The 21,220-nt window shown below is 48.5% G+C and overlaps 1 protein-coding gene across 1 annotated transcript in view; it reads left to right on the forward strand.

Moving 5' to 3' along the window:
• Positions 1-874: 874 nt before the first annotated feature.
• BRPF3 (bromodomain and PHD finger containing 3) overlaps positions 875-21,220 on the forward strand; it is a 32,650-nt gene continuing 12,304 nt past the window's right edge. Inside the window, exons 1-8 of the mRNA XM_004379403.1 lie at positions 875-2,345; positions 5,217-5,373; positions 8,341-8,472; positions 10,472-10,600; positions 10,901-11,213; positions 12,386-12,685; positions 14,532-15,038; positions 18,578-18,671. Coding sequence (XP_004379460.1) covers positions 895-2,345; positions 5,217-5,373; positions 8,341-8,472; positions 10,472-10,600; positions 10,901-11,213; positions 12,386-12,685; positions 14,532-15,038; positions 18,578-18,671 — 3,083 coding nt within the window. The 5' untranslated portion in view covers positions 875-894. The remainder of the gene's footprint in view (positions 2,346-5,216; positions 5,374-8,340; positions 8,473-10,471; positions 10,601-10,900; positions 11,214-12,385; positions 12,686-14,531; positions 15,039-18,577; positions 18,672-21,220) is intronic.

A 21,220-nucleotide genomic window follows, 5' to 3' on the forward strand; every position in this document is an offset into this window, starting at 1 on the left:
CACAATGGGGTCGGACCTAGTGGTCCAGAGGTTTTCATTGGCTGACTTTCAGAAGTAGATCACCTGACCTTTTTTCATAGTCCATCTTAGTGGAGAAGCTCCGCTGAAACCTGTTCAGCATCATAGCAACACACAGGCCTCCACTGACACACAAGTGGTAGCTGCACTTGAAGTGCATTAGCTGGAAATTAAAGCCGGGTCTCCCACACAGAAGGCAAGAATTATACCACTGAACCACTCCTGCCCTCCATGTACGTCATTAGAACATTAGATTTCTCCCTGTCACACTGTAATCTGTTTATATCTCTTTCCCTTCAGTCAGATAGCTCTCAGATGGAGAGGGCAGGGATCATGTGGAAGGCAGCTATGCTAACCACTTTGCCACCAGTGCCGGCAGGGATCATGTGTGTTTGATTTCTCTTGCCATTCAACAAATACTTACTGAGCCAGACACCATTCCAGGCAGTTGGGATACAGCAGTAAACAAGACAGGCAAACATCCCTGCTCTCATGGAGCTTACACTCTAGTGGAAGGAAGCAAACAATAAACACAATAAATAGGCAAATTACATAGTTCGACAGAAATTGGTGCTATAGGCAGAAATAAAGCAGGATGAAAGGTGGGTTGCTAGTGGGAGGTAGGGATTTCAAATTTTAAGTAGAGTAGTTAGAGAAAGTATGACAGAAATGATGTTTATGGAAAGACTTGAAGGAGGTGAATGAACAAGCCACGTGGATTCTGCAGGGCAGATTGTTCGGACAGGGAAACAGCTGGTCCTCTTGGTGTCCATTCGATCATATGGAAGGGTGAATGGGTAAGTGTATGCATGAACATCCAGCTCATGGTCTCCTGGCCTTCTCTCCTTAGGCCTGTTCACTTGGTTCCCAGGTACCATGAGGAAACCGCGCAAGAAGTCGCGGCAGAATGCCGAGGGCCGGCGCTCCCCGTCACCCTACAGTCTCAAGTGCTCACCCACCCGTGAGACCCTGACATATGCCCAGGCCCAGCGGATTGTCGAGGTGGACATTGATGGACGCCTGCATCGCATCAGCATCTATGACCCGCTTAAGATCATCACAGAGGATGAACTGACTGCTCAGGATATCACCGAATGTAACAGTAATAAGGAAAATAGTGAGCAGCCCCAGTTCCCTGGCAAGTCCAAGAAACCCTCATCCAAAGGCAAGAAGAAGGAGTCCTGCTCTAAGCATGCATCCGGCACCTCCTTCAACCTCCCACAGCCCAGCTTCCGCATGGTGGACTCAGCCAGCCAGCCAGAAGCACCTCCTTTGCCCGCAGCCTACTACCGCTACATTGAGAAGCCACCTGAAGACCTGGATGCAGAGGTAGAGTACGACATGGATGAGGAAGACCTTGCCTGGCTGGATATGGTAAATGAGAAGCGGCGAGTGGATGGGCACAGTTTGGTGTCAGCAGACACCTTCGAGCTGCTAGTGGACCGACTTGAGAAAGAGTCATACCTGGAGAGTCGCAGCAGTGGGGCCCAGCAGTCACTCATTGATGAAGACGCCTTCTGTTGCGTGTGCCTGGATGATGAATGCCATAATAGCAATGTCATTCTCTTCTGTGACATCTGCAACCTGGCTGTACACCAGGAGTGCTACGGTGTTCCCTACATCCCTGAGGGCCAGTGGCTCTGCCGCTGCTGCCTGCAGTCTCCCTCCCGGCCTGTGGATTGCGTCCTCTGCCCCAATAAGGGTGGTGCCTTCAAACAGACGAGCGACGGGCACTGGGCCCATGTGGTGTGCGCCATCTGGATCCCTGAAGTCTGCTTCGCTAACACCGTGTTCCTGGAGCCTATCGAGGGCATTGACAACATCCCACCTGCCCGCTGGAAACTAACCTGCTATATCTGCAAGCAGAAGGGACTGGGTGCAGCCATCCAGTGCCATAAGGTGAACTGCTACACGGCCTTTCATGTGACGTGTGCACAGCGGGCTGGGCTCTTCATGAAGATTGAGCCCATGCGGGAGACCAGCCTCAATGGCACCATCTTCACAGTGCGCAAGACGGCCTACTGTGAGGCCCACTCACCACCACGTGCCACCACTGCCAGGAGAAAGGATGACTGCCCTGGTGGCCTTAGTGAAGCTGGAGATGAAGAAGGACTAAAGGAGGGTGGTGGGGAAGAGGAAGAAGATGAGAAAGAAGTGAAGGAGGAGGAGGAGGAAGGCCAAGGTGGGATGGGTGGCCCTCTTAAGGGAGTGCCCAAGAAGAACAAGATGAGTTTGAAACAAAAGATCAAGAAAGAACCAGAGGAAGTGGGCCTGGACACACCCTCCACTGTCCCAATGGTCACTATACCACAGATCCCCTCCTACAGGTGAGCCTGCCCAGAAGGGCTCCCCAAGGACTGATGGCTTCTCTGGCTGGCATTAGCCCTGGGCTAAACTTCCTCCCCCAGGCATGGTTGGTGGACATCTGTTCTCTTCTGTGCTCCCAGATTTGAACTTCTTTAGACCCTGGGCTAGCCTGGCCCAGTTTGTGGTTTTGATTGTGCCCTCGGAGTAATATATTTTCTTTGATTTAAGGTGAAATAAAACACTTTGGTTGCTCAGAAACCCAGGTTACAGGATATCTAAGGTAGTATTTTTCAACAGGGGCACTAGTGGCATTTTGGACAGGATAATTCTTCATTGTTAGGGACTGTGCCATGCATTGCTAGATGTTTAGCATTCCTGATCATTGCTGTAAATGCCAGTTGCATCCCCTTCCCCATTTCCGAGTCTTTGTGACAACCTCAAACACTCTCCACACATTTTTCCAAAAACCCCTAGAGTGAAACTACTCCAAATTGACAACCACTGTTTCACAGGGTCAGTGTGGGTATCTGCTGTCCAGAAAGCTCTGTCTTGGGTATGATGAGGATTTTCTGGGGTATGGGGAGGGAGTAGGGCATGCTGTTTCTCTTTTTGAGAAGCTTGAGGATCACTCCTTAGCTGTGTAATTAAGCCACCTGGGCCCCCACTGAGACCACTGTACATGGGTTAAACCATCAGATAGGTAACTGGAGCTATTGGAAGGACTGGAGCTTGGAAGAGAGGCAAGAGACAGAAGATTTCCCAGGGGAGGCTCATCTTAAGGGTGATGATGCTCATAAAAAAATTACATGGTGTTAGAGCAGGAAGGAATCTTAGTGATTATTCATCTAATGTAGTCCTTGCACCTTCTCCCACACCCCCAGATGAAGAAACTGCGGCCACGGGAGGTAAAGTTATTCACTCCTTTATTCATTCAATGAGATGTTTATTGAGCACTTACTATATGTCAAGTCCTGTTCTAAAGGCTGAGACCAGGTAGAAAGAGACAGACCCTGGACTACAATCTCGGGTTCATGAGGCTTTGCGTTCTGTTTCTGCTGTCTTTCTCTCTTGGTGAGAGAGGTAGGGAGAAGGAGTACTGGAGGGTAGTGGGGAATGAGTTGTGTGAGGGGAATAGGCAACCAGACTTGCTAGGCTGGAGAGAAGGCACAAGAGTGGAGAAGATCCATGGAACAAGTTAGAATTTTGGCAACTTGGAATTTGTCTTCTAGTCACAGGACTGTTGTAGGCTATCCTCTTTCCTGAGGAGGATGGGCTGATGCTTAGTATGGTGGTTGTGCCCAGTGGCCAGGCCTTTTGGTTGAGGTGTCTGCTCTTCTAGATGCTTCTCACAGGAGCCAGCATAGCGTGCTGGCTAAGAGCCAGACAGACCTGGGCTTGAATCCTGTTTCTATTTCTTATTACCTGTACACCTTTGACAACTTACTTAACGTCTCTGAGTCTTCGTTTGTTTGTAAATGAACATACCACATAGGGCTATTGTAAGAAATAGATGACATAAGTAAAGCACTTAGCACAGTGCCTGGCAAATAGTAAGCGCTCAATAAATGGTGACTACTGCTGCTGCTGCTATTTTACTATTATTCTTTTCCCTACCTGCACAAATGCTGTTGGGGCCCTTCATGGCCAAGAGGTTGTAGAGGGTGGGGGCTGCCTGCATCTGTACAGGTGTGCTTGGCATGGACGTTGGTGGGGAATCTGTCCTTTGGGAAAGGGCCTAGGCCTTGATTTTGTAAGCTTGGCTTTGGGGCAGAAATGTCTTGACTGTGGAGAGGAGCAAGGCCTGGGGGATCAACATCTAGCCCAACATGCCCATCCTTCTTAGGCTTTACTTTCTTGGTTAGCCATGCTTATCTTCCTTTCAGCAGAGTAAGATGAAGTGAAAAGGTGGAGGGAATATGACAGGAGTACTGAAGCTTTATTTACCCTGTGGATAACCATGTTTGGGATACAACATGGTATAGTAGAGAAATCCTGGATTCACATCCTACTCATGCCACTATCTTTATTACCTGCAGTAGTTACTCTGACACTATTTTCAGCCTCTGTTCCCAGGCTACCTTTCCATCTTTTGTAATTTGGGAATAATGTGCCCACCTTGCAGTATGGGTGTTAGGGTAGAGATATTAAGTTTTCATTAATTTCCTTCCTACGCCTTTCTCTTCCCCCAGGTGTTACTGCTTAAACCCTGACCTTAAGATGTAGACTTCTCTTTTAGGGTGCTTTAGCAAGCCACATTTTCAGATTCTTCCTCTTACATCTTCAAATCCAATTTTTTTTTCATTTGGTTCAATCACAGGCTGCTGAGATTTTTTATGGGAAAACCAGTGGTCAGACAAGTCCAAGGGGTTGCATTTGAGCTCAGAAAACAGTAGCCTAATACACTCCCACTGACTTTCCTTCCAGCCTGATTGTGAACTACCCCGTGGTCTGGTGGCACCCTTAGCCATAGGGATCAGGAAATAGTGACCACATTGCCCATAGCTTACTCAAGTTCCTGTTCCCTTTGGCTGCCTTTTTCAAGAAGCAGGTGGGGAGTGGGGGGGACACTGGGGCACAGGCCTATTTCTTAACCAGTGCCTGCAACTGAGGATTCAAGGGCCATAGGAAATGGGGTTTCTGGGAGGGGTTCTTTTTGGAGGTTCAGGACGCAGGGCAGGAAGTGGAAAAGCGAGTGAAATACCTCATGCTGAATCTGAGCTGCTTAACCTTGCTGTCCTTTCCAAGCCTTTCTCTGAGGTGAGGCAATTGGTCACTTTATTCTTTCCTCCTCTGTATGGTTCAGAAATGCACCAGGGTCTGGATAGGATGCATGGGCTCTAATCTGGGCTGCACACTGACCCTTTCTTTCACTTCCTGTGCCTCTACTCAAGGTTGAACAAGATCTGTAGTGGTCTCTCCTTTCAGAGGAAAAACCAGTTCATGCAGCGGCTTCACAACTACTGGCTGTTGAAGCGGCAGGCACGGAATGGTGTCCCCCTCATCCGGCGCCTGCACTCCCACCTGCAGTCGCAAAGGAACGCTGAGCAGGTAGGTAAAGTGGTGATGTGAGGGCTGGGAAGGGAGATGTAGAATGAAGGAGAAGGGGAGATGGTTGGGGCGTGGGTGGCATACCTCCCTGAGTCCTCCAAGGAGCCTTTGCCTGTAGGGATCAGCCCTCTGGGTGGTCTACCCCAGGAATGACCTCCAGCACTGTAGATTGCCTGTTGGTGCCGAGGCGGCCGAGGGGCCCTTCAGAGACCTTTCACAGTAGACGTCCTTCTGGATGAGAAAGGCACAACTTTGGAGCAAATTCTAGGGAGAGTGACAGGCAAGCCCAACTTTCCACATATGTTGGGGCAAAGAGAAATCTTCTAGATGTGGCAGAAAGAGAGAAGAGGTGGGCTGAATGAGAGCCAGGGCTGTCATTGTGTGAATTAGAAAAAGACACCCTTTCCTCAAGATATTATACGGCCACCTGCCAGAAAATGTTTCATAGTAACTATGTAAATTTACAATCTAAGTTGTAGTGTACCGCCTGCACAATTGTGGTAGCCTTGTGGGGAGCTGAGAAGGACGTACGTCCAGCCCTTAGCAACTAGAGTTGCTGAATGTTTGGTGTTTTCCAAAATGGTAGAGGCCTGCTGAGGGACTTTTATTTCCCTTCAATTTTTAACATCTTCAGTTCTCTCTCCCTCTTCTCTTGCTCTGTTACTTCCGTCTTTAAACATTGCCAACACCACTGCTCCAGAGTTGAAGCAAGCCTTTATTTGACTCTGATAACCTTGGAGATGTGTCTGATTTCACTTTTACCTTTTGTAACTAACCTCCTGAAGCCAGTGTCTATATTCGGTCCTTCCATGAACCTTTTTGTCCCCCTGCTCCTTCGAAGCCACCACTAGAACATCATCGACCTCCTCCCAGCCTAGCAAGTCTTTCCCCAGATTCTCACCTTATTGGCTCTTGGGCTGCATTTGACACCATGGATCACCTTGTCTAAGAGCTTTTCTGTGACACTATTTTCTTTTTTTTTCTTAATATTGTTTTTTTTTTTATTGTTCTTCAGGTGAAGGTTTACAGAACAAATAGTTTCTCATGAAACAGTAGTACACATATTGTTTTATGACATTGGTTAACAACCCCACGACATGTCAACCCTCTCCCTTCTTGACCTTTTTTTTTCTTTTGGTGAAAATATACATAGCCAATGATACACCATTTCAAAAATTTCTACATGCACAGTTCAGTGACATCGACTACACTCTTCCAGTTGTGCTGCTATTCTCACTTTAGATGAAGGTTTATAGAACAAAATAGTTTTTTCTCATTAAACAGTTAGTACACATGTTGCCCTCTGGCAATGGTTAACAACCTCACAACACATCAACACTACCCTTACTCAACCTAGGGTTCCCTATCACCAGCTTTGCTATCCCCTTCTGCCTTCTAGCCCTTGTCCCTGGACTGCTGTGCCTCATTAGTCCCATTGGTTTTATGGGGCTGTGTGACACTATTTTCTACTCTTCTACTCCACTGACTGTACCATGTGCTGACCCCACTCCTTAACAGTTGACATTCCCAGTAGTCCTGCTGCCTGCCCATTTGCTTGGGGAGCTCGTCCACTCTCATAGTTTTAAATAAGTGTGTAGCAGCAGCCCCAGGTTTTATGTCCTCACCCCGTTTTCTGCCCTCAATCTCTCTGGGACACTTCCACTGGATGTTGTAATGCAAAAACACTGGAAATGGAGTTCGCTATCTTCTTACTGTCAATAAACTTACTTCCCCATTATTGTCACGGAACGTTCTCCCTCCTGAGCTCATATATTCCCCACTTTGGAGGTACTTCTGATTTTTTCCCCCCATAATGGGCCACAGTTAATTATCCCCTAAGCTGTTTTGGGGGATTTGTCAATATATGGCTGTGTATTTCTGAAAACTCTATGGAGTATAGTTCTGCTCTATACATGATACACATGGGGTCGTCATGAATTGGAATCGACTCAGCAGCAACGGGTTTGGTTTTTTGGTTTTATTTCCATTCAACAGCCACCCTGTTCTACCCATGTCCCGTTGATTTTAGCAGTAGTTCTCTAGGTGGTCTCTAGTCTCTAATTCTTTTCTTTGCCATAGTCTCACTCACACACCATTTCCCACCATGCTACTTGCATTTCCAGAATATACTCCCCCTCTCCAGGCAGGCCAAGTCTAGGCTCTTTTCCCTGTCGTTTGAGGTTTCTTGTCAGCTGGATCCTGGACTGACCTTCTTTGGCTTTTGTGGTTTCCTAGCCTCTCTGGCCAGTGATTTTGCTCACCAAGCAAAGAATCACCAACTCTGCCTCCATGCCTCTGCCCATGTGGTCTCATCTGTTCCAGAAGAGGCCTTCGTTACTGCTTCGCCCATCCCTTTACCTTACTGTGAAGCCGGAGCAAGATTTCTCCCACTGAAATGCTTCCCTGGCCTAACCCTACCCATTCAGATTTTCTGTTTTATATCTCCTCAACAATTTTTGTTGTCTACATGCTAATATGCCCTTGTGCTTCAAAACCTGTTCTCCTCCTTCCGCTAAATACACCATAACCTCTACCAGGACAGGAATCAAACTTTTTGCAGTTGTTTTACCAAAGTACTCTCGAGCCACTTAGTACAAGCTTACAGTAAGAACCACATTTTGTTTTCATAGCCCTAGGATGGAATTCCTCCCACCCTTGAGGTGTCTATTAGTTTTCTTCTGAAATTCTTACTAGGCCTGATGGGCACAGCTGCTGTGTGGTGTCCCAAGGGGTGGGGGAAGCAGTCCCAGTTCTCATTCCAGCCATGGTTATCATGGGGCAATGAAGAAACATTGTCATAAGGCCAGGGAAGCGCAACAGCAAGACACCCAGGTGGAGACGGGGTGGATAGGCTCTCTGGGAAGGTGGGCAGTCGAGGAAGGGGACGGGGCTCTTACCTGCCAAGGCCCCCGTGAGGCTTGGACAGGAAGGAGGCCCCCAGCTCCTCCTCCCCTGGCTCTCCTGCAGCGAGAGCAGGATGAGAAGACAAGTGCAGTGAAGGAGGAGCTGAAATACTGGCAGAAGCTCCGGCACGACTTGGAGCGGGCACGGCTGCTGATTGAGCTAATTCGGAAGAGAGAGAAACTCAAGCGGGAGCAGGTAAGGAGAACCCCCAGCCCCGGGGCTCTTGTTCAAGGCCTCTTTCTCCCATTGTCCGTGTGGCATGGGGAGAGCCAGGATCCCCTGCCAGGTCTACTCTGACACACATGGGGTCATCATGAATTGGAATCAACTCAGTGGCAGTGGCTTTGGGTTTTTTTGGTTTTGTTTCTGTTCTACAGCTTCCCTGCTCACCCATGTCGATAAGTTTCCGTCTGAAATTCTTCCAGAATTTCTCAGTAGGCCCTTAAACAATTAGGGTCTTGAGTAATTTAAAAATTTCTACCATCTGTTCAGGGAGATTCTAAGTCCCTGAGGGTAGGAAATGTTGTGATAGTTTAACATAGGGGCTAGGAGCATGGGCTGTTACACCAGACTGCCTAGGTTTAAATCCTGGCTCTGCCACTTACTACAAGTGTGACATGGAACAGGTTACTTAATCTCTTTATATCCCAGTTTCCTTGTCTATAAAATGAGGACAATAATAGAACCCACATCATGGGGTTGTTGTAGGATTAGATGATTTTGTATATGTAAAGAGCTTAGAATAATCCCCCACGCATTGTAGGGGCTATGTAAGTGTTAGCTACTATTATTATCATCACCATCATCATTGATACTCTGCCTCCTTGAAGTGTCTACCTCAGTGCTCTGCGCATGGCAGAGAGCAAATACTATTAATTGAATGGATGACAAACCAAACCTGTTCATTCTGGTCCAGGAATAGCAGCTGTTACTCCCATGCTTCAGAAACCTGGTTAACAGTGTTCCTTTTTCTCTTTCTCCAAACTCCACTTTGCTTGTTCAGCCCCAGCATGAGCCCTTCTCTAGCAGGCTCATAGCCTGAGTTTCCACCTCTGAGCCTGGACAGCTCTTATGATAGTTTGTGTGGGTGGCCATAGAGGACTTCTTAGGACCTTCTCCATAGGTTCAGACTGTGTGCCCTCCCAGGTCTGGCCCCACAGCTGAGCCTCTCTTCTGCCTGTGGTTCAGGGAAATGGGAGGGAGAAGGAAGCCATGATCCTCGGAAGCAGGCAGGCCTGTTTTGATGTAGCCGAGGCAGAAACTTTTCGTGGTCCAGTTCATGGCTTCTCAACCATTTCACATTAGGGCCCACATAGAAAATAATATTTGTATAGCATGCCACCCGAGGTGGTAAGCCTAGAGGCTCTAGTCACCCCAGGCTGAGCCAGATGCCCCAAAGGCCGATGGGATCAAGATCGCAACACACTGGGTGGGAAATTGTAGTCCAAGGCACATTGTATATCATCAGTGTGCTCTTTGGAGTCAGTCACATCTGGGTTCAAATTGTGACTCTGTTCTTTTCTAGCTAAGTGACCTTGGGCTAGTGACTCCTTATCATAATCTCTAAACCTCACAGTCCTTATCTGTAAAATGGGGATCATAAGAGTTTCTCCTTCAAGGTTATTGTGATGATTAACTGAAGTAATGTAAAGTAAGGAGGCATTAGAGCATAGTGGTCAACAGCACACACTGTGGAACCAGACTTGTCTGGGACTGAATCCCAACCCTGCCTCTTATTAGCTGTGTGGCCTTGGGCCAGTTACTTAGTCTCTTTGTGCCTCAGTTTTCTCTTTGTCAATACCTTATCTCTACCTAGCTCATAGTTGTTGTGAGGATCATTTTAGTTAATAATACATAAAACACTTAGAACATACCTGTCAGTAAGGACCATAAAAGTGCTAATAATAATAATTACTATATAATAATAATAATAAAACAAAACAATAACAATTATTATCGTTACTGCAAGTTTTGGTATGGTGCTTAATACATAGGAAACATCCACAAAATTGTAGCTGTGGGTATTATTATTCCTAGGCCAGGGGCTGGGTGATAGAATAGCTCCTCGCATCCTGGTCAGCTTAATATCCTGAGAAAATTTGTTGTACATGATGGGTGAAAGTTAAGTTATCAAGAAAAAGTTTCAGTGCCTCTTTGCAGGGGTATCCTGATCCCTCCCCACCTCGCTCCATAGGTTAAGGTTCAGCAGGCTGCCATGGAGCTGGAACTGATGCCATTCAATGTCCTGCTGAGGACAACGCTGGACCTGCTGCAGGAGAAGGATCCCGCACACATCTTTGCGGAACCAGTCAACCTGAGTGAGGCAAGTTCCTCCCCACTCCCTGAGCAGTGAACCCCTTCTGAACTGGAAGCAGGTTCTGAGTAGGCCAGGAGGGGGTTGAGCCACAGAATGTACACACCTGGGGGGTCTGGCAAGGCTAGGAGACCCTTGGTGAGGGGTTAATGCCCCAGGGAGCATGCTAGGGTGGGCCAGGCCCCTGGGGCTTTGAGTAGACCTGATGTGACTAAAGCAGAAAACGGGGAGGCCAAGAGTGCCGGTGAAGGGTACGCCCTGTTTGGCTAGTAAATGGTTGTTGTAATTGTACAGGTTTTATATGTTTAGGTTCCAGATTACCTGGAATTCATATCCAAGCCAATGGATTTTTCTACTATGAGGCGGAAGCTGGAGTCCCACCTGTACCGCACCTTGGAGGAGTTTGAGGAGGACTTTAACCTTATAGTTACCAACTGCATGAAGTATAATGCTAAAGACACAATTTTCCACCGAGCAGCTGTCCGCCTGCGGGACCTAGGAGGGGCCATCCTGCGGCACGCCCGGCGGCAGGCGGAGAACATCGGCTATGACCCCGAAAGGGGCACCCATCTGCCCGAGTCACCCAAATTGGAGGACTTTTACCGCTTCTCCTGGGAAGACGGTGAGAAGCCTGGATGGGTGGGGTGGAGATGGGCCAGGAGGAGGCACAGGCACAGAGCCCACAGAGCCGGGGATCAGGGCGGGCCTTAGGACTATTGGGCAGACTCCAGTAGCAAAGCTGGGGTACACTTGCTTGTGGCTAGAATAGTTTCAAGAGTTAAAGGTTAACTAATGCATTTAGTATTTGTTGAATGGTAGGGAAGGGGAATCAGGTGCTAATCTGTTTGAAACGGAGCTTTGAGCTGGTTTGTTCTGGTTCAAACCCCTGCTGAGAATTTGCCTTTCCAGCCCAGATATAAGGAGCCCTGGTGGCGTAGTGGTTAAAGTGATCAACTGCTAACCAAAAGGTTGGCGATTTGAAACCACCAGTGGCTCTACAGGAAAAAGATGTGGCAGTCTGCTTCCGTAGAGATTTACAGCCTCAGAAACCCTAAGGGGTGGCTATGAGTCGGAATCGACTCGATGGCAGTGGGTTTGGTATCCCAGATATACTGAATCAGAATCTACATTTTAACAAGATCCCCCAGGTGATTCTTACGTAGAAGCAATTCTGAGAACCACAGCTCTACTAGTGGTTCACAGAATTGGTCCCTAACCCGCAGCATTAGCATGGCCTGGGAACTTGTTAGAAATGCAAATTCTCAGCAGGGCTTTGAACCAGAACAAACCCGGTTCAAAGCCCTGGTTTGAAAAAGCTTCACCTGGGATCTTCCTCTCCCAAACCCCCTCTGTGTGGCTTGGAGCATGGGGCTGGGGGTTGCTATGCTGGTGTGTGTCTGGCTCATTCAGAAGAGTACAGGTCAAGGACCAGAAAAATGCAATTGCCTCTGAGCCTGATGCTGTGTCTGCCCCTGCTCTCTGCTTCTCAGTGGCAGCAGCTAAACAGTCACTCAGGCCGGGGGATTGCCAAACCACCTCATGCCTGCTCCACAGAGCCCGTAATTGTGACTGTGAACTGCTTCCTGCAGATGTTTCCCAGATTCTGACCTTGTCCCTGTGGTTGCCCTCCGGGCAGCAGTGTTACCAGGGCCAGGATCCCACAGTGACGCTACTGGAAGCCGCTGGCCCAGGCATTCCAGGAGAATGTTTTGCATCCGGAGGATTCGACCCCTTCCCCTTGCCCTGGGCTGGGCGGGTCCTTCAGCCCCTTCTGTCCTCCCTTCTCCCTGGCAGTGGACAACATCCTTATCCCAGAGAACCGGGCCCATTTGTCCTCGGAGGTGCAGCTGAAGGAGCTGCTGGAGAAACTGGACCTGGTGAGCGCCATGCGGTCCAGCGGGGCCCGGACGCGCCGTGTCCGCCTGCTGCATCGGGAAATCAACGCCCTTCGGCAGAAGCTGGCACAGCCACCACCACCGCTGCCGTCATTGAACAAGACTGTGCCCAATGGGGAGCTGTCGGCAGGGCCGCGGGGCGAGGCTGCCATGCTGGAGCAGGCCCTGCAGGAGGAGCCAGAAGACGATGGGGACAGAGGTGAGAGAGAGTCACAAGCAGGCAGGTTCTGGGAGGAGTAAGAGGTTAAGGGCCAGCCTGAATCCAAGCAAGTGGGAGCATCCTTCCACCACTTTAGGTTCTGACCCTTTTGGGGAAGCAGAAGCCCTTGGGAGGGGTCATACTTCTCTGTATACCCAGGGATGATATTCAAAATATTTAACAATCAGTAGAGACTTAACATTTATCAGTCAGAATAGACATTGGCTGTTGTATTGGAGGAATCCCTGAGTGGTGCAAATGGTTAACACGCTTGACTGCTAACCAAAAGGTTGGGGGTTTGAGTCTACCCAGAAGTGCCTTGAAAGAAAGCCCTGGCAATCCAGTTCCCAAAAGTCAGCCATTGAAAACTCTATGGTACACATTTCTACTCTGATACACATGGGGTCGCCATAAGTCAGAGTCGACTCCATGGCAACTTGTTTTGGTTGTATTGGAGTGGGCTCCTGAGGGTTCCTGATGTGAATGTTTAGTTGCTGGATTATGGGGATGTTCAAGGAGTCTCAGGTGCTGGGGGCCAGCACTGTTTACTAACCAGTAAAGAATTTATTTCAATATTTTGCACTTGTTATGGCGATAGTGTGCATATCATTTAAATATCAGCTCACTTTATAGCATCATGTGGAAAGGCTCTCAGAGCAGGTTATGGGGGGTGTAGGGGGATAGCAGAGAAGGTGGTCTGGGCTCTTGAGCTACTTCATAGTTTTGACTCCAGCTGCCTCAGCCTGCGGGCTCATTCCAAGCAGAAAGACCAGACTGCAAAAGACAGCTGGGGAAGTGATTCTGTCAGGGACCCAGGGGCCTTATGAACTGAGCTGCTTCCAGTTTTTCCCCACTCATAGAGGGCAGAATTGTCTTTCTCATACTTGCCCTTGGGTCTGAGCCTGTGGCTTAGGAGGGCCTGTCATCTCCACAGTCCGAAAGGTTGGGAGTCATCTCCAGAGGGTTCAGGTCCAAATAGCCCATTTATTTCTGGTTGAAAGAGAAAGAGGAAATAGTTCAGAGGTTGCACTTGGCATTGGAGGACTTTGTGTCCATTGTGATCCTCTCGGCCTCCCATGTGGCAGTCAGCCATACCACCCAGCTCTCCACACCTAGACCCTGGCAGGGCAGAGTCATACTCAGTGGACCGGCTGCAACAGCATCATCCAGAGGGTTTTTAAAAAAAATTCTAGGCCTCACCTCCCAGATATTCAGACTGAGGAGGTCTGGGCTGTGGTTTGGAAACCTCTGTTACTGCAAGTTCCAAGGTGGTGGGCAAGCGAACATGTCTGGGAACGACTGTTTTAGTTTACTTGGCCTCAGTTTTCCACTTCTGTAAACTTATGTTTCTACCTTCCCCACGTGGTCTCACTTGGATGATATGAGACAAAATAGATTGACAAATGAAAAAACTCATGAGTCTAATGAGAATTGCAGACCCGGAATCTGCCAGGCTGAGACTGAGCTAAGTATCGATTAAGCAGGTGCCTTTCTTGGATGTAGAGCAATGGTTTGCAACCTCTATGCATCAGACTCATCTGGACAGCTTTTAAAAAAAAAATACCCCTCCCTTCGAGATTTGGTTTCAATCAGTCTGGGATGAGGCGTAGGCACTGGAATTTTTTTAAAGCTTCCTAGGTGATTCTAATAGATAGCCAGAGTTGAGAACTACTAGTGAGGTGAAATTTAGTCCTACTTTCTCTTCAGCTCAGGCCCAAGACCTGGGACATACCTCAAGCCTTATGACAGCACATGCTTTTAGTCCTTGGTTATCAGTGTCAGTATCTGATTTGTAGGGACAGACTCTTTCTAAAATGTTCAAGCAGGTTCTCTTTTTCTCTAACAGATGACTCCAAACTTCCTCCCCCACCAACCCTGGAGCCCACTGGGCCTGCGCCATCCTTGTCTGAGCAGGAATCTCCCCCGGACCCCCCTACTCTGAAACCCATCAATGATAGCAAACCTCCAAGCCGGTTCCTAAAGCCCAGAAAGGTGGAAGAAGATGAACTCTTGGAAAAATCACCTCTGCAGCTAGGGAGTGAGCCCTTACAACGTCTGCTCAGTGACAGTGGCCTCAACAGACTGTCCTTTACAGCCCCTGATGCCCCCGCTGGTGCCCCACTCAGTGGTGTGGGCCGCCGCACATCAGTCCTCTTCAAGAAGGCCAAGAACGGGGTGAAGCTGCAGAGGAGCCCAGACAGGGCCCTGGAGAATGGCGAGGACCATGGTGTGGTGGGCTCTCCTGCCTCTCCTGCCAGCACTGAGGATGAGCGGCATTCCCGGAAGCGGCCACGGAGTAGGAGCTGTAGTGAGAGCGAAGGGGAAAGGTCCCCCCAGCAGGAGGAGGAGACAGGTGACCCCGCCTGCAACTTCTCTTGCTGCTTCTCATCTGCTTTCCTGCTTTGCCTTGCCGATCAGCACCTCCTCCATTGGCCAGCTCTCTTATGGCCCCTGTGGACTCCACTAGTAGCATTGAGGGCCTCCATAGCTCACAGTTGGGCCTAGTGCATGAGTAGCAACCTGGGGAACAGGCTGTGAGCAAGTATTTTCGGAGAGCTAGATTTGTCTCTGGGGCTCTCTTTGGCCCTGTGGGGGATACAAAGCTATGTATGGTAAAATGGTTCCTGTCTTGTTTCAGTTCATTCATCAAATACTTATTGAGCACCTACTATAATATCAGGCACTATTCTAAGCACTGGGGAAAAATCAATGAACAGAACACAAAAATCTCTCTTACGGAGGAGACAGACTAAGCAAATGAGTAAATTATACCCTATGTTAGAAACTATGGAGGAAAATCAAGCAGTGAAGGGGACAGAGAATGCTGGGGTGGGAGAGATTACGGTATCAGATATGGTGGACAGGGAGGCCTTCTGAGGAGGTGACATTTTGAGTAGAGATCCGAAGGAGTTGAAGAAGAGCCATTTGGGTATCTGGGGGAGGAACATTCCAAAAAGATAGACTAGCAAATGCACAGGCCCTGGAAGTGAGAACATCTTCATGTCTGAGGAACAGCGAGGGGACCTATGTGGCTGCAGCCTAGTGAGCCGGGGGTGGCAGGAGATGAGGTCATAGAGGTAGGTATGGGGGCTCCATGTCTTAAAGAGGACTTACTACATGCCCAGCATGAGCTGGTCACGGGGGTATAATAAAATAAGTCAGACTCATCTACACCTCCAGAAGAGTCCACAGTCCAATGAATAGACTAGATGGTCTCCCAAGATGCAAAGCAATCCCAGTGCTGGGCAGTATGTGGCTGTGTGTCAGGTGATGACAGGTAGCTCTGCTGGGGGTGTTTAGGGAATATGAATTGGAGAAGCTGGGAAGGTTTCCTGAGAAGGTGGCACCTAGGCTCGCCCAGAGGGATGGGGAAAGAATGGAAAGGAGTAGGTAGAGTGAAGAACTCTGGCCTGGGTGTGTAAACAGGAGGAGGAAAGACAGTCTTTGTAGGGGACAGTGAGGAGAGGGGCTACCTGGAACCTCAGGAGCCAACAGTGGGTGGGTGAGGTGGGCCTGGATTGGAAAGCCTTGAATGCCAGACAGAGTAGTTTAGTCTTGGTGGGATGGGGAAGCCAGCTTGCTTGGTGGGGAGGGGTCTGCTCTTGGCTTTTGTAACTTGTGTGCCTCTCATGTCCGTTTATGTGGTGGCTTTGGGCTGTTAGGCCAGCACTTGCTTTTCTGTCTTCCTGCGTAACACTGTATTTCCAACAATACCTTCCCTTCCTTCTGGGCCAAGTTTCTTTGTATTAAAACAGTAGGTTGGTACAGAGAGTCAAGAAGAGCTTGAGGCCTGGAGTTGGGCAGAGCTGAATTGAAAGCTCAGTCTTCTTCTCAACTCTGTATCCTGGGGCAAATTAATTAACCTCTCTGAGACTGTCAGTTTCCTTATCTCTGATAGCTAGTGATAGTGATACCACTTTGCAGGGTTCTAAGGATTAGAAATCACTTACATAAAGCATTTGGCATATAGCAGTAAATGGTAGCAGTTACCATTGTTGTCACCCTCTTGGCTGTATCAGGCCCAACCAAACAGCACTAAGGACACCGTGCTAAAAATGAGAAGTTTTGCTGTTGGGAAATAGTCCTAGACATTAGGCCCATCCAACCTGAGGGGACCCACTACTTGGAGGTACTGTGAGAATCTACTCTTGCCCCACTCTCCTAGCTGCCTGGCGCCTAGGAGTTGTTTGTGCAACCTTAGTTGACTCTCACAAAAACAGGATTAATCCTTTACAGATGAGGCATCTGAAGCACAGCTGGCTTCAGTGACTTAAATTGAGGTCATGAATGTTAAAGGCAGAGCCAGGCCAGAGTCTAGGCATCTTGGCTCAGACACCTGCTTTTACAGGTGTGACTTTTACCTCAGGTTTTCTGCATAGCTTCAAACCGGTTCATTCTGGTTTGGCCCCCTGCTGAGAATTTGCATTTCTGATGAGTTCCCAGGAAGTTATACATAAGAATCATCTGGGGGATCTTGTTAAACTGTAGATTCTGATTCAGTACATCAGGGGTGGATATGCAAATTTTCAGCAGGGGGTCAAACTAGAATGAACCAGTTGGAAGCCCTGGTTTTCTGGCCAAGCGTGACCAATGGCTTTGGAAAACACACCGAAAGCAGGTCTGACTCGGAATGTAGTTTGGGTCTCAGTGGTGGACTGGCATTTGAAGCTTGCAGGTAAGACTACTTATATTGTTCCCGGAGCCTTGTCGGCAACTCTACCGTCCCTCCCTTTATTCTCCGCTTAGCTATAAATCAGACCTCTTTCTGCTTATCTCCTTTTCCCTTCCCCACTCCTGCTATTTCCTGAGGCCTCTCCTCTGTAACTCTGGGAGCTCCTAGGAAACGAGGTGACCCTTGACACTCTCAGGCCTGATCTGACTGAGATTGGGGGAGTGGCACTGCTGCTGTGACTTAAGTTCTTGAGTCAAGTGCCTAGCATGTTTCCACACCCTCTTGGCTCAACTATCAGGCTTGTAGGACTCTGGAGTGGTTAGGAATTGGATAAATAGGGAAGAGAGTGGGAACGTTCACTGCAAGATGAGGGTCACGTCCCTGGGCTGACCAGGCAGTCTTCATTTGCCTCTGAAGGGCTCCCTTCTGTAAACAGACCTCCTCCCATTCATACTTCATAGCATCCTCCACAAGTAAGAAGTATTATTTTCAGTATCTTCACCAAAGGGTAAGCCAAGGCTTAAAGAGGAAAAGTGACCTGCCCTGGGTTATAGACTCTATTTTCAGAGCCCAGGTTAGTACCCAGGGAATTCTGACTCCCCATCCCAGGAAGGTCTGGGCTGCTTTAGTTTTGCCGAAAAGTTTCGCCACCTCCTGCTTTAACTAGCCTTGCTAGATATCTGAGGGTGTAGTTGTCACAGAGCCCTTATCCTGCCCCAACCTTTCCTGACTCCATCCCAAAAGAATGAATCTGGCTGTTGCCAGCTGTGTGATAGATAGGGTGTGTGAGTGTTTATCTGAAGAAGCAAGGCGGGTGGGCTCCCTGAGAGGCAGAGGAAACTCCCTGATAATTAAGGCTTGAAATTAGAAGCAGAGCCAGGACCATGTGAGCCAGCCAAGGTAGGGAGGTCTTGGTATTTCCCTTTATAGCCAAATGACAGTAGCCAGAGTTGAGCTATGTTTTCCTTAAAGTGAAACCAGAAGAGTGAAAAGGAAAATGTAGTGTCTGCGCATTGTCCCAGCCAACAGTATTTTCCCCCAAATCAACAAGTCTTTATCATGTTTTCTCCACCACCCAAGACTCAGTTCCGATAGGGGAAGGAGCATCTGTCCTCTGCACCCCTGCCTCCCTGAACTCCCAAAGCAGCTGCTTCACCCTGCAGTATGTGTCCGAGAAGGGGGCTCTCTGCACTCAGGCTCACTCTGTGTGTCCTTGGCAGGCGTGACCAATGGCTTTGGAAAACACACCGAAAGCGGGTCTGACTCGGAATGTAGTTTGGGTCTCAGTGGTGGACTGGCATTTGAAGCTTGCAGGTAAGTCTACTTACATTGTTCCCGGAGCCTTGTCGGCAACTCCACCGTCCCTCCCTTTATTCTCCGCTTAGCTATAAATCAGACCTCTTTCTGCTTATCTCCTTTTCCCTTCCCCACTCCTGCTATTTCCTGAGGCCTCTCCTCTGTAACTCTGGGAGCTCCTAGGAAACGAGGTGACCCTTGACACTCTCAGGCCTGATCTGACTGAGATAGGCGGAGTGGCACTGCCGCTTTATAGGGTTAATGGAGCTGAATTTGGGTTCTAGAGGGTGGGGACAGCTGAACTGCATGTTTCCTGGTGAGATTAACATTTGAGCCAACTCCCCCACACTTCTTCACCCTCTGGTGCATCATAGCAGTGGCCTCTTTAGAGGGGCGATGTGAGGATAAAAAACGAGCACGTAGGAAATTTGGGAGTCCTTATTCCAACAGAGGTCCCCAGCTCTTCTACCACCCTTGAGTTGGGAAGGGGTGAATTTTGTTCTGTGTTTTATTCTTTTACCTGAAGGGAGGATTTCTGAGACCATAGCTTTAATGCTGCTTCCAAGTGCAAGAGTTTATGGAGGCCCCTGCTCTTTGTTCGTGCTCTTCAAGACAGCAGGGAGTGGGAAAATGACTTGTCCTGAAGGCTGACCTCAGGGCCCCTCCACATGGCTGCTGAATGGATCCTGGGTGCAGAGTAGGGGAGGAAGGGTCCCAGGGCAACATCAAGAGACTATATCTGTCTGTGTTTGGAGCATTTCCAAAGGAGGGTGGGCTTTTTGACTGGGGTGTGTGTTAAGTATTTGCTCTACCCAGGCTGGTGGGCTCATGGTGGAACTACAGGAGCCCCTGAGCTACCCTTCAGGCCTGGACTGGCCCCTACTATGGTAGGACCGAGCTTTCAGTAGTTGCTTTGAGATTGTCCTCCCTGCCGCACCTCAGAGTTGCCCTAACTTTTCTTCCTCCCTGTCATGGCCTCCAGAGCTATAGGAGTAGTGGGTGGGAAAGAAAACAGTTACCAGCCTGGTCTCAGGTTCCTGACTCCCTTCAAACATACGGTGCCTGGAAGCCCAGCTCACTGGGGGTGGGGCAGGGTGGGGTTATCAAACTGTCCCTTCCTAGGCCTTGACTAAAGGAGGAGGGTGTGTTGGTCCCTCCCTCCATGAAGGCCACTCTTCCCACCTGTGGGCCACAGGAAGCAAGCCAGGCCAGGCTGTGACCAGCCTGCTGATTCAGGCAGTGTGTTTGCGTTTCTATGGATCTCCAGTCCAGTGCCACAAATTTCTGCTCTAATGTAGGAGTAATGCCCTTCATTTCCTCTTTAACTCAGTGGTTCTCGGTGGAATTTTAGTGTTTAAAACAGGAGATTTGAGGGCTTGCAGCTGCAGGGTTTTTGATGTTGTTTTGTTTGGTTTTTGGGTTTTTTTTTTTGCTACCCTGTGGTAATAAGGATAATACGTATATAAAGGAAGATGTTGTGTATTAATTAGACTGGAATTGTAGAATCCCAGAATTTAAAAGAACTTCTGGTTACTAAACTTCCCATCTTCACCTGCCCTTTGGTTTATCTTTTCTGATTATTTTCTAAGCAGATTGGGGCAGAACCCCCTTTCTGTGGGTCACTGATTTTCATCTGCTAATAACTGAGCACCTACTGTCTGCCAGGTACTGTTCTGAGCACTGATATGGTGTCTGTTCTTATGGAGCTAGTCTTCTGGAGGGACAGGGGTGAACATTAAACCAGTCAACGAAGTAATTACAGATGGGGTTGCCTATTAGACCTGGGCGACTCGGAGAGAGGGCTGTAGCAGGCCATGATCTGCCCAGTTGTGCCTTTTCCTGCAGATCAGAACACACACAGACCTAGTTGTGGTGTTTCATCCTATTTTATTGAGCTCATGCTTCTCAGAGCTCCTCACCTCATGGAACAATAGTAGTAGTTTGTACTACTTCATGTGAGACATTAAAATTTACTGCCATTCGTATGTAAGAATAATTACAGCTGCCTTTTATTGAGTACTTGGTATATGCTGTACTTAGTGTCTTGTGTGTATTAATTCAGTAAATCCTCACAACAGCACATGGAAAACAGAAACCTGGGAGAGGCTAAATGACTTTCTCACAATCAACAGAGCTAGAGTAGAAAAGCCAGGTTTTGAACCCAGGTAGTCTGGCTCCAGTATTCAGGGCACTTTGCTGTGCTCTCTTCTCTCTTTTGAGGATGTCTCCCCAGATCCACAATGTGAACTTTGAGAGGATTTCCTAATAAAAATACTTGTGAAAGGCCTCAGAGAATCCAAGCCCAGTGACAGATTTTTGTAGGGTGAGTGGGAATTGCATCCTGAGTGTGAGCTGGGTGTCTTTTGTTTTTATGTTTTCTCAAACAGGTCCTAATTTTTACTAGCAGGAAGAAAAAACTCCCAGCCTAACGATTCACTGGGCTCTGGTTAAGCAAGATTTTCTGTCTATGATCATGTTAAGGCAGTTATGATTCAGTAAAACAGGAATACCCTGCTCTCTAACTAGTGCTAACCCCAGCCTCTTCCTAGCCTAAGGGTTTCTTAAGC

This window comes from Trichechus manatus, unplaced genomic scaffold (genome assembly GCF_000243295.1).
Source record: "Trichechus manatus latirostris isolate Lorelei unplaced genomic scaffold, TriManLat1.0 scaffold00065, whole genome shotgun sequence".
Taxonomy (NCBI): Eukaryota; Metazoa; Chordata; class Mammalia; order Sirenia; family Trichechidae; genus Trichechus; species Trichechus manatus.